General features: G+C 46.4%; 1 protein-coding gene across 3 annotated transcripts in view; it reads right to left on the reverse strand.

The window, feature by feature from the left end:
• BACE2 (beta-secretase 2) overlaps positions 1–2,679 on the reverse strand; it is a 109,732-nt gene extending 107,053 nt beyond the window's left edge. For 2 of the 3 annotated variants that reach the window (XM_023191771.2, XM_023191763.1), the window contains exon 1: positions 1,929–2,679. In XM_023191771.2, coding sequence (XP_023047539.1) covers positions 1,929–2,240 — 312 coding nt within the window. In that variant the 5' untranslated portion in view covers positions 2,241–2,679. The remainder of the gene's footprint in view (positions 1–1,928) is intronic. The other variant, XM_023191769.1, reaches the window with a different exon arrangement.
• Between the last annotated feature and the right edge of the window lie 10,554 nt (positions 2,680–13,233).

Below are 13,233 nucleotides of genomic sequence, written 5' to 3' on the forward strand. Positions count from 1 at the left end.
GCATTTGGAAAGATTTTGCTATAAAGCGGCTTATCGCTAAATCAAGCCAGGAAGGAGGTACAGGATATTTCATTCCCCATCACATGTAAAAATTAAATCTGTCTCTGTAGAAGCAGCCCTCCCTGGAAACACGCTAATGGTTGAGAAGTAATTTTGAACCAACTACTGCCTGGGCTATAGTGAAGACAGGAGCCTAGGTACTCAATACATTTCTGTTAATTAAATTAATTAAACCTCATCATTTTAAAGTAAAGGTCATTGACTTAATTAACAGGCAAGCTATTATTTATAAAAGCTTTTTTTTTTTTTTGATTGCCAAAGTTAAGTATTTTTTAGTCGTTCTTCAGGGTTCTTCCTTTCCCCTTTCCTCTGGAGGCAGGGTTTCAGGCCTTCTTTTATTATAGCCCTCAGACCACCCAAATTTACTTTTTGTAGAGAGAATTCCCTTGCATCAAAGCACACATCTCAAATGGGGAGTCATTCAAGGCCTGTTCCAAAAGATTCTCTGTAGGTCACAGAAGAGGTTCTTCCTCAATAGCTTGTGATATTTACAAGGTTCTCAGCACCAGGCACGTGTTCCCACGTGTTGGCTGCACCAAGACCACATCTTAAGGGCCAAGTTAAGCTCCCTCAGCTGATGAGGATTCCCTTTCCCTCCCTCTAACCATCCACTTCTGGAGATGGCAAAGATCACTCACGTGGCTTCCCTTGACTTAGATGAAAGGCAACTCGAATCAAAGTTTGAATACGCTTTTGAAGGTTTTTTTTTCCCCCTAAACTAATTAAACAACTACAGAAGTTATTCGGCAGTTTCCTTTTTTAAAAGAATTAGCATGGCATGTCTTTTCTCTTAAAGTCTTGAATAATTTAATGAGAATTATACACAAGTCATAAGTATGTTCTATTTATGGGGGAATCACAGCTGAATTAAAACCCAAATGACAATGTTAAAAATAAAAATAAAGTATCCTCAAATAGTGCATTCAATTGAGCAAAGGACTTCAAATCCCACTTGGATTAGACAGTTTGAAAGTAGGAGGGGAGCAGAGCAATTGGGATTTTTTTTTCTTCTTTTTTTTTTTTTTTTTGATTACTGTGCTTGGGAACATTTGTTTCTTGCTACAAAAAGTGTTAGTAAATGAACATCAGAGTAAGAGAAAAAGAAAGCTGTTGTAATCTAGATACCACTTGGTCCCCGGACCTCACTCAGCCCGTATTTTTTTCCGGTAGCTGGACTACATTTCACACTCTCGCACACCCGCGTGTGCATGCATCGCTCCGTGCAGAGGGGCAGGGCCGCCGGATAAGAGAGGACACAGCTGACAAACCAACTCGGAGAAAGGAAAGCGGGCGCAGGGGAGACGCTGCTCCTTCCTCAGAGCAGCAAGCAAGCCACTTCTGAACCGGCTTGCTTTTAGCTGAGCTCATGCATAAATCCTTTTTAAAGGGTACTGCGCCTTTGGAAGCCAGCCACGAGCCTCTTTAGCAATGAGACAGCATGGTGGGGGGCGGGGGGGAGGGAGAGTATGAACACGAGGTGATTTTCCCCATAATAGCCCGTCGCCCAAGGCCCACCGTTCCGTCTCCCGTTGGAAGTAGGTGTCGCCCGCAAGAAGGAAATCACGTTATTGGAGGCGGCAAGTTGCAGGTCTCCTCTCCCGCCCAGCCCCGCGGAGGGGGAGCTCACAAGTTCTGAAACACTCGCGCACACCCCTCCGTGCGCCCCGGGCGGGGGCCGCAGTCCTCCACGACTCAAGAGCGAACGCCCCCGCTCCCCGGCCCACCCGAGCCCCTCTGCGTTCCCCGCTCTTCTGTGCGGGGATAGCTGCTGCTTTGGGGGCGACGCTAAGCCGCGTGGAGGCGTCTCTGGACGGCCCCCTCCCCCCAACGAGCCCGAAAAGCCCGCGGCAGCAGCCGAGGGTCCCTACCTTCTGCGGGGGGGTCCCGATCAGCATCTCCAGGTAGTAGCCGCGGCCAGAGTCCCCCTGCAGGTTGTCCACCATGGCCAAGAAGTTGGCGGCGCCCGCGGCGGACTCCAAGGCAGGCTCCAGGGCGAGCGCCAGGCCGTCGGCGCAGCGCTCGGCGGGGGTCCCGGGTTCCGGGGTGGGCGCAACCACGCGGTTCGTGGCCGCGGCCACCCGGAGGGGCAGCGTGAAGGGCGCGGGGGCCAGCTCCGGGGCGGCGCGCAGGAGCCACTGGGCCAGCAGAGGCAGCAGCAGCGCCCGGGCCAGCGCGCCCATGCCCACGGCGGGGCCCGGGGGGCGCGCCCAGCCCAGCCCGTCCCGTCCCGTCCGGCAGCCGCGGCTCAGCGACTCGGCGGACGCGCGGGGCTGTGGGCAGGGATGGGCGCGCACCGGGACCGGCGGCAGCGGGAAGGACGGGAGGAGGGCCCAGAGGAGGAGGCTCGCGGGAGGGGAGAAGGCGGAGGCCGGGGAGGCGGGCGTGGAGGCGCGGAGCCGCCCCAGCCCGCGCCTCCAAGTTGGGCAAGTTCTTCTCCGCTGCCCCCTCTGGCGGCCGCGGCTGCCCCGCAGCGGCCCAGCCCCTCCCCCGCGGCCAAGGTCACAGCGGGGCTCGGGGGCCGCCGGGGTCCACCTGCGCCTGCCCTGCCCACCCTCGCCGGGCTCCGGCCGCGCCTCTTCCCCGGGAAACTCGAGTCCCGAATTTCCTCGGAAAGCGCCCCAGCGGCCGCGGCCAACGGATGTGACGAGGCTCATCTGATACCAGGGAGGAAAGTTTCGAGAACCCTTAAAGGGGCAGCGAAGGCCTAAACTGGCGCCCCGGCCCCGCGCGAGTGAGGGTCCGCGGGGGTCTATTCGTCCTGCAGCGGCGGGGGCTGCTGGGGGTGACTCAGGGGTCAGCGAAGAGAGCTGTGGATCGGAAAGGAGCCTGGAGCCTCGCGCGCCTTTCCGAGCCTGCGCCTCCCCTCGCCAAGCGCCTCCGCCTCATTTCAGTCGCCTGGTCTGGCTGCTTTCGAGGCGTTTCCCGTGCGCTGCCCCTGAACCCCCGCCCCGAGTCCTGCCAGTTCCCCGGCCTCATCCCCCGGCGGCCCCCGCGTGGTTTTAAAGAGGTCTGAGTGGAGGCTGAGAGGATGGAGGGTGGAAGGAGGCAGAGGAGGATGCGAGAGCTTTGGATAATTTTCCCTAAAAAATCGGGGGAGGTGGGGGGCGTGGCTGCTGCTGGCGGCTGGCCCCAGCCTCATTGCCCATCCACTTACTCCCTCCGTTGCCTGCAACTGGTGGGAACCTGGGCTTGCCCCCAACCACCTCCCCCCCACCCCCGCCCCCTCCGCCGCGCCCCTGTCCCTAATGCAGGTCAGATGCTGCTGGAACCCGCTCTCTCCCCTGGCACCGGGCCCTCAGGCCATCTAGTAAGTTGCTGTCAGGATCCCAAATCAGGGCCGCGAGTCCACCCTGCTGTGATTCCTGCCCTTCTCCCCAACCTCCCCACCTAGCCCCAGCCAGCTCTTCGCGGACTGTCTGATTAATACTCGTTTAGCCATAGACACCAAGACGCAGAAATGCGTTCAGTAACGCAAAAAACGAGGCTTATTTTATTTTAGATACTAAAGGCAGGGGGGACAATTATCCAAGCTAAAGTCCATCGATTTCTACAGAAACAAGGAATAGAAAATTCTTTCTACCTCCTCCAGCTGAATTACGTTGGCTGTTTTAAAAAACAAACAAGCCCATCTTCAAACAGTGGGGAGTTAGAAGCCAAGCTTCCCCGAACCACTGCAATTTTCATCTCCTTCTACTTAAGATTTGATTTTTATTCCTGTGTTCCCAATTTTAGAATCACATCTAGCTCTGCAAGGGACCCTTATGTCAGAGATCTTCAACTGTATTGATTTCCAGATGACTTTAATCATAAATCACACTTCCCCAAACTGTATCTCAACTTTAACAAATCCCCAGCTCCAGGAAGAAAGGCGTAACTGGATCCCGTGATGTAACTTAAATTGATATTCTCCATAAATCTGCATAGTTATTCCAGAGCCATTCTATTCATATATTCACGTTTCAGATTCAAGGTTGTGGAGGGAGTGTGATTTGAAAAAAAAATTATTTATACTCCTTGGTGTCCAGTCTTGAGGGGTTGAAAAAGACATTCAGACAGCTCTGGGAAGAATATAATCTTTCTGAAAAGCACATGAAATGTATTAGGGCCATTGATAAAGAGGCCATGTGACATATAAGTTTAATACTAGAGACATTTGCCCTCCCTAATCATTAAAAGCCACAAGAGAAATTTTTAAAAAATCAAGTCTAATTAAGGTTTGTACTTGAAACTCCTGACCCAGTCTAGGGTGAGTATTCCTGAGCTTTTTATTTTAAGAGGGATGGTTGGGGTGTGTGGGGAAAAGGATGCATAAAGATCCAGGGACGGAGGAACACATGGGCTTCAATGGATGGCAGAGCTGTCTTGTCAGAGAATAATGCAAGCTGAAGGGACAGCATTGGGTGACTGTCTCCTTGGTTGTCTCTGTTTTCATGAATGGTCTTAGAGCACTTGATCCGTATGCAAGCCTATGGTGCTGGGTGGATTTGGGAGACAATAATTTTACTTTGCAGGTGTTGGAACTGAAATGATAAGCGGTAGCCCTCTCACTGAATAGCATTGATTTTTAAACCATATCAACCTGTATCCACCTTAAAGCACTACCCCAAGAATCCCCTTCCCATTGTGTTGGTTGGTGAGCGATGCAGGGCAGAGAAAGGAGAAGGTAAGACCCACCCCCCTGACCTCACCCCCAACATCAGCCACGGCCTTCCTGAGTCCACGCAGGAAAACAAAAGCCCTGCAATGAGATGGGCCCCCTCTCCTTGGAAAGAACAAACATCACCATTAAACATGACCCTGACAGTGGAGGGTGAGGAAGGATCTCGCCCTCCAACCCAAATGGCTAATAGAGGATTCCTGGTAGGCAGGTGTGGCGTTCAGCCAGAAAGAGTCACTGTCCCATGTTCCACTGATGTTTGTTGTCTCTCACTGCCAGCTCCGAGTTCCTTTTACACCTGCAATTGTGACCAAGTCTGTGTTAGATGAATCATAAGGTGTTTGTTTTCCTTGATCGTGGTCCTTGGCTTCCTCCAGGCATGCCTGTTTGCACATAGTCCTTTTAATAGAAGGGAGTCCCTTGTCGTTGATTAACTTAATATCCTGGTCCCGAGGCTCCCCACTGATTAATGAACTTGTTTTTCTTTTAAAGAACAATGATTCTTAGGTTAAGCAGATGTCTTTGATGGCATCCAGAAGTTTGATCGGGCTGGGCTGAGGGACGCAAACAGCTTTGCTCATCGGGGATCTCGCCTCCCACGTACTTACCTTACCCATAGAGGCCCCAGCTGTGGTCCTGAATTGATTCAGAAATTTCAGTATTCTGAATTCTGTATTTCTGAGGAGCTTTTAAAAAAATGATTCTTTGATATATCTACTCAAAATTCTGGAAACAGTGAGTACCCTTAGTATCAAATTAGGGTTACTAAATATCACTTCCCTCCCGAGAGAACCAGGGCTTTTTGGAGAAGGCTGATTTTATAAACTGAATAAGATAACCCTAGAATATCTCATCACACCAGAAAGCAAGGATGTTATCAAAGACTTCTGAGGTCCTGTCATAAGCTGGGGCAAAACAGACAATTTAAACATCATTAAAGGCAGTAACTGCAATGCCTCAAAACACTTCAATTATGTTGAAATCTATTTGCTCATGATGTTCTTTTTAAAAGTACATTGATTATCTTTGAAGAATGCTAAGAAGCCCAACTCATTATTTTTAAAAGCTGGCAAAGAAAGGAAAGGGATCAAGCATTTATTATCTTGACTTTCCTGTACAAACTATACCTCAGTATAAGCAAATAGTAGATGAAGGCAAGTTTCTCTTTGTAAAAGTATTGCAGCGAATAAATGAAGGGACAATGGAATTAGAATGTTGCCATTTTGCTTCCCTTAAAGAGTTAATGGATCTGAACACCCGAATGTACTTGGCTGATAATATTAGAGAGGGAGAGAGAAACACCCTGACATTCAAAGCCTTCTGATGGAAATCCGCAATGATACCAACATGTTATCGCCAAACAAAACAAAACAAAACAAAAACCTGAATCTGAACAAGCCTGTACATCACAGGTTAGCAATCTGCTTTCTTGGGGCCAAATCTGGCCAACTGCCTGTTTCTATAAATAAAGTTTTATTGAAACAGCCATACCCATTCGTTTCAGTCATAGCAACAAAGACAGAATGGCCCACAATTACTAAAATACTTGCGATTTAACCCTTTTCAGTGAAAGTCTGCCAACGCCTGCTATACAACCAAAGAATCCCAGTACCCCTATTAGTCTATTGCAATAGATGGACCTTATTCAATCCTGATTTGAACAAAATGACGAAGTTGTTTATGAGACAACTGGAGAAATTTGAACACTGGTTGGATGATATTATGGAATTATTGTTAATATTTTAGGTGTGATAGTGGTATTGCATGTGTGAGAGCGTATCTAGTGGAGACACATGCTGCCATATTTATGGATGAAATGAGACTTGTTTCAAAATAATGTGGATTGGCAAGGATTTCAGGCGCATTCACAGCTATTTAATAAAAATAATGATTCTATTAGCAGGCATTATTATTCTCATTTTACAGGTGAGGAACTGAGGTGCAGAATTGATAGTTGATTGGTGAGAGGTGGGAATGGTATTCAGAACCCTGGGTCTGATTTCAGAGCCTGTACTCTTCATCATGGAGCCAGGGCCACCCCTTTGATGTGAACTTTCTGGAGCTCATGGACTGCCCCAGCTGGAGAGGGCTCCAGAATGCCACCTACACAGGCAGGACACAGAAAGTGCAATAGGTCAGTAGAACCCTACAGGCTTCATCCATAACCAGGCACTTACCAGACATATGCTGAACCCTCCCTGTGCCAAGCTCCATGCTAGAGGCGGGCTCACATGGGCGAATAACACCCAGAAAGCCCCTTCCATCAGAAATTACAATTTGGCAGGAGACAGACTGACTGTAAATACGTTTCCTTTTTGGGAACACCACTCTAGCTTCTAGGTGGAGGAGAGTTGGGGGTGGTGAGGCTGGAGACAGGGAGACCGATTGGGAAGCTGCTGCGAGGATCCGTGAGGACAGTGGCGATGGGCGTGGGAGGGGGAGTTTAGCATTTAGTGCTTAGGAGATGAAGCCCTTGCAGCACAGGGAAGAAGCATCATAGGACTCTCATGTGATGGGAGCACTCAACACACAGCCATCTGCATCATAATCTCTCCTGTTTGCATGGCGCTGGTGCTGTTCAATTTTCAGAGCAATATCACAAATCCTGCCTCATTTTGCTCCTCAAGCAGTGGGAGGCAGGGATGGTAGGGATGATAATTTTCCTTATAAAAGGAAATTGATGGACAGGAACATTGAGCTCCCACCATATCCTGGGACTCTTATTCTCCAACACTCCCAGGTAGGCACCATGCACCTGCATCACAGGAGGACGCAGAGGCGCAGAGTTGATGACTCGTCTAAAATCACAGTGAGGAAATGATGAACCCAGTCAGCTTCAGAAGCCTAGTTTTTTTTTTCCTTAACCCATTGTTGCCTTCTTCAAATGACTGATTAGGTACATTTGGGAACAGAGGGAAGTAGGGATTCACCTTGGACTTCCTTTAAAGAACAATCTTTTCTCATGTATTTAACATAGGGTCGCATTTACAGAAAGCTGTGCATGCTTTCAGGAGCATATCAGTTGGATAAATAAGGCCCATTTCTATGATATTACATCAGCAAGGTTCTACCTAGAGAGGTGGGTGGCTAAAATCATAGAGGTTTCCAAATGTCTGTTTGCTGTCAGCCCTGCTGTTTTCATGAGCGTGGAGAGAGACCCTATGGAAGGCTCAAAAGCTCTGAGCCCCAAGACCTGGTGTCAACTTCTGATTCTGCTTAGACCATTGGCATGTTCCAGGCAGTTTTCTGCCCCCTGAGCTCTGGTTTCCTTATTTCCATGTCTACTGGCCATCTCCAAGGGCATATTCTCATAGATTCAACATGAACGGCCCCTCCTGAAGTTGTGTGTCTGGAGGGCTTAGCTGACTCACTGTAGTAGGCTTCCTGTGAGAATGAAATCATATTCTACAGTCTCTCAATTCTGTTTGTTCCTAGTTTAACCACTCCAAAGCCAGGACGCAGATGCCACTGTAGCGTCTTATGTTCTCCATGCCACAGCCATGGCGTGGTGAGGATTGGCATATTGTTGTAATTCCTGGTGCCATGATGGGAAACCATCTCTTCTGACATTTTAGTTACCAAATGACTAAGGATCATTTGAGAAGGTGTCTAACAGCTTCCTGTTGACAACTTCTGAGGATGTCAAGAAAGCCCCAGCATAAACATTTCTGGGAAGGTGTCAGGGGCTGGGGGTGTTCTGGAGACCACAGGAAACTGCTTGTAGTGAGGAGGACAGTGTCCCCCAAGGATGTCTTTGCCCTATTCCCCAGAACCAAGAAATAAGTTACCTTACATGGCAAAAATAACTTTGAAGATGTGATTCAAGGAAGGGCTTTGAGATGGGGAGGTTCTTTTGGTTAATCCAGATGCTAGCCCAAGCTAATCAAGTGCATCCTTAAAATAAGAGAACCTTTCCAGCTGTGCCCAGAGGGTGCCATGACTGTGGAAGAATGGTGGGTCAGAGAGATGCAACATTGCTGGCTTTGTAGCAGCGGTAGGGGCCATGAGCCAGGGAATAGGCTGCTCGAGAAACTGGCAACAGCAAGGAAGCAGACTCCAGAAAGCAAAGCAATCTTGTGACCCCTTGACAGCCCAGTGAAGCCTGTGGCAGACCTCTGACCTGGAGAAGTAGAAGACAAGGTTTGCTTTGTTTTAAGCCACAAAGGTTGTGATAATTTGTGACTGTAGTGTATAGGAAACTCATACACTACTCTTACAAAATTCTCCACCACCTGACATCTTAATGGCAAAGAAGATGATACTCCATGGAAAAACATGGATATTGATGATTCCAAGTCTGAACATGATTCAGAAGAGTTAACCTGAGTGTGGAAAATGTTAGGAATGATTTAACAATTGATTTCACCTATATTTAATGTTTATATAAGAATGTCTAAATAGGGCCCAGCCTTTTTCATACATACAAAACAAAAATCCTAAGTAATAATAAAGTATCACAGTTTAATGGTAGCATGCTTTTAGTAGTACATGAAAGGATGGTTCTTTCGGTCGAGGCATGTATCTTAGTATCATTAGAGTTGGTGAAACTGGGCAACACTTGGTACATAGCAGTCACGCAGCAAACACTGGTTTTCCTTTCCTGCCAGTGTCATCTAGGGTTTTAAGCTTGGAACCCCCGTGGCTATGTGTATCTGTGACTTTTGGGGTGCCTATGTCGACTGCCTGCCTTCCTTCTTATGTCTTGGGTTTAGTTTGAATGCCCTCTGTTTCCCACTCTGTAACTGCACTATTCCACCTTTCCCAGCATACCAAGAACACTTTCCATTTTTCCTTTTTTTTTTTTTTTTTTTTGAGACGGAGTCTTGCTCTGTCGCCCAGGCTGGAGTACAGTGGCGCGTTCTTGGCTCACTGCAACCTCTGCTTCCAGGTTCACACCATTCTACTGCCTCAGCCTGCTGAGTAGCTGGGACTACAGACGCCCGCCACCACGCTGGGCTAGTTTTTTTGTATTTTTAGGAGAGATGGTGTTTCACCATGTTAGCCAGAATGGTCTCGATCTCCTGACCTCGTGATCCACCCGCCTCGGCCTCCCAGAGTGCTGGGATTACAGGTGTGAGCCACCGCACCCGGCCTGTTTTCTTTCTTTTATGTTTATTGAGACATGGTTTACATAAAGCAAATTTCACCTTTTTAGGTGTATACTTCTTTAAGTGTTTATATATATAATATATGATATATATTTCTATATATAATATGTATTTCTATATATATAATATATAATATATATTTCTATATCTATTAAGGTATCCCCTCTGTACTTTTGGAGTACTAGTGGTTTTGGGTAACATGGATGAATTATGCAGTGGTGAAGCCTAGGTGAGAGAATGGAATTGTCTTTAGAACATGCAGCATCCTTCTGGAGTTCGCAGTGGCTTTCAGATCATCGTGATTAATTGGTAGTAATGCCAGTGCAGGCAGGAACGAGGAATCCTTGAGTGGCAAAATCTGAAGTGGGCTGCTGGCCACAGCAGACTGACTCCTTTGGCAACACAAGTGTTTCATGAATGTGTTGTGTTTATTTGGTCATTCTCTGAAAGTCTTCATCTCTTCCCTTCCGTGGTAAAAATCTGGAGGAAGACCAATTGAAGCTCAAGCCGCAAAAGTGTGTGTTTTCACAGGGACCATTTGGAGATTGGCCTTTGTGCAGATTTATGAGTTGATCAGAGGAAAAAAGTAAAACAGTGAAGGAGGGAGGGAAGGGGGAAAGTAAGGAAGAAAGGGCAAGAGAAAATGCAAGTCAGACTGCAGGGCGCAGCTGGGCATCTGTATGTTCACACCCTCCACGGGAGATTCTTATGCTCAGCAGAGTTTCGGAACCCCTGGCTGGTCCTGTTTAAATTAGATCAATTTAATTAGACCAAGTGCTTCGGGGCATCTGGCCTGGCAGTGCCCTTAGCAGATAGCAGGAACCCCAAGAGAAGAGGGCAGTGCTGCAGTTACGATGCTGATGCTGTGATGTAAAAGGTGGGAGAAAAGGGCCCCAGGCAGCCATGAAATGCTGTCATGCTGGGCCTTGCATGTGCTTCTCTGGACTTTCCGGTGCCCTCTCAGGGAAAGCCCTAAGATCTCACCAGTGCAGAGGCCAGAAGTGGAGTTGGGGATCAGGAAAGGTGGACCTGGGGCAATTGTGGGAGAATTAATTAGAGAACCTCAATAATTCCGCCAGACTGTCCCCCACAGAAGGTGACTACCTAGCCTTGGCCTGCAGATTGACCTTCCACAGCCACTTAGCTGGCTCACAGTGGCAGCTGCCACCCGGCACATTGGAGCTCAGCCTTTATCTCGCCTGCCTCCGTCCTACCTCTGCACCACACCCAAAGGGGAGTGTGCCCGCTGCCCTTGCCCACAATTCCATTCCCTTCGCTGTCTCCCAAAGACTCCCACTAAACTACTGACAGAGAGGGCCCACACTAGCTGCCCAAATTCATCCACCTTAGCTGGCACATATCAATATGTGTAGATGGTAAAAAGACCCCAGCACATGGGATCCACAGCTGAGGGAGGGCCACTGAGCTGAGAGGGCCCTGGAGAATCTAACAAATCATTCTACTATTTCCCCCTCTCAGGGAAATTTTAGAAGCTATTCTATCAAGGAAATAAGAGCTTTTACTTAAAAAAAAAAAAAAAAAGAGCAATAGGAGCTAAAAAAATAATCACTGGAGATAAAAGTATAATTTTTGAGAGTAAAAGAAAATCTGAGTGGAAGCAGTAAACGGCAGAAGGAACTAAGCTAAAATCTGATGTGAAGTATTGGCTTAGTGTAATTTAATGCATTGTCGCAGCCTCTGAACAAAAAAGCAAAGTGATGGAAATGATGAAAGGAACCAAAAGAGATCCAGGAGACTTTTCCTTCCATGTCACAGGAGTCCAAGAAAAGAGAACAGAAATGGTGCAGGTAAAACAAAGATCAAAGGAACAAGAAGTTTTTCTTGAACTGAAGACATCGGATCAACAATGCTTGCCAAATGCTTGGGGAGTTATTTTAAAAGACACTTAAGAATTCAAAAGATAAAGAGAAATTGTTTACATGTGTGTCTGGCTGGCGTGAGACTCTCTAGAAGACTAGATGGTAGCGAACAGTAGAGCAACAGATCCCAGGGAAAGTGACACACTCCAGAATTCTGTATCCAGCCCAACTATCTGTCTTGTGGGAAGAAGCAGAAAAAGTATGGTTTACCTTCCATGTGCAATTATTGTGTTTTTACTCACAAAATACATCAACCCAATGGACAAAATGAATCAGAAAGAGGAATTCAAGAAAAAGAAGGTGAACTATCTGAGAAACAATCATATAAGTGAAGCAAATGAATCTCAACAACTGTGGATAACATGACCAGAAAACAAGTACAGTCAGGCATTGCTTAATAATGGAATACATTCTAAGAAATATGTCATCAGGAGATTTCATCATTGTGTGAACAACATGGAATATACTCACACATGCCTAGATGGCATAGCCTACCACACACCTAGGCCATGTGGTATGGACTGTTGCTCCTATGCTATAAATCTGTACAACATGTGATTATACTGAATACTGTAGACAATTGCAAAATAATGGTAAATATTTTTGTATCTAAACATATCTAGACATAGAAAAGATACAGTAAAAATACAATATAGAACATAAAAAATGGGACATCTGTTTACTATAGATGGAGCTTGCAGAACTGGACGTTGCTCTGGGTGAGTGAGTAAGTGGTGTATGAATGTGAAGGCCTAGGACTTTACTATCCACTACTGTAGACATTATAAGCACTACACACTTAGGTTATACTAAATATTTTTCTTCCTTCAATAATAATTTTAGCTGACTATAACTTATACTTTATATACTTTATTATTAACTTTGACTTTTATCATCATAAAATACAAACATTATACAGCTGTACAGAAATATTTTCTTTACATCCTAATTCTATAAACTTTTTTCCATTTTTAAAAATTTTATTTTGTTTATTTACTTTGTAAATGTTTTCGTTAAAAACTAAGACACATACACACATTAGCCTAAGCCTACATGGGTCAGGATTCTCAGTGTCACTGTCTTCCACCTACACATCTTGTCCCACTGGAAGGTCTTCAGGGCAATAACACCTCCTATGATAGCAACACTTTCTTCTGGATACCTCCTGGACAACCTGTACGAGGCTGTTTACAGTTAACGTTTTTTATAATAGGAAGGAGTACACTCACTCTAAAATAATGATTAGAAGTATAGCAAATCCATAAAACAGCAAAATAGTTGTTTATTATTATTACCAAGTATTACGTGCTATATATAATTGTATGTGCTATACTTTTATTTAATTTAATTTTTTTCTTCTTTAAGATGGAGTTTCACTTTGTCTCCCAGGCTGTAGTGCAGTGGCATGATCTCAGCTCACTGCAAACTCCGCCTCCCAGGTTCAAGCAATTCTCCTGCCTCAGCCTCCTGAGTAGCTGGAATTACAAGTGCACACCATCACGCCCAGCCCATATATATATATATATAT

Source organism: Piliocolobus tephrosceles, chromosome 19, assembly GCF_002776525.5.
Source record: "Piliocolobus tephrosceles isolate RC106 chromosome 19, ASM277652v3, whole genome shotgun sequence".
Taxonomy (NCBI): Eukaryota; Metazoa; Chordata; class Mammalia; order Primates; family Cercopithecidae; genus Piliocolobus; species Piliocolobus tephrosceles.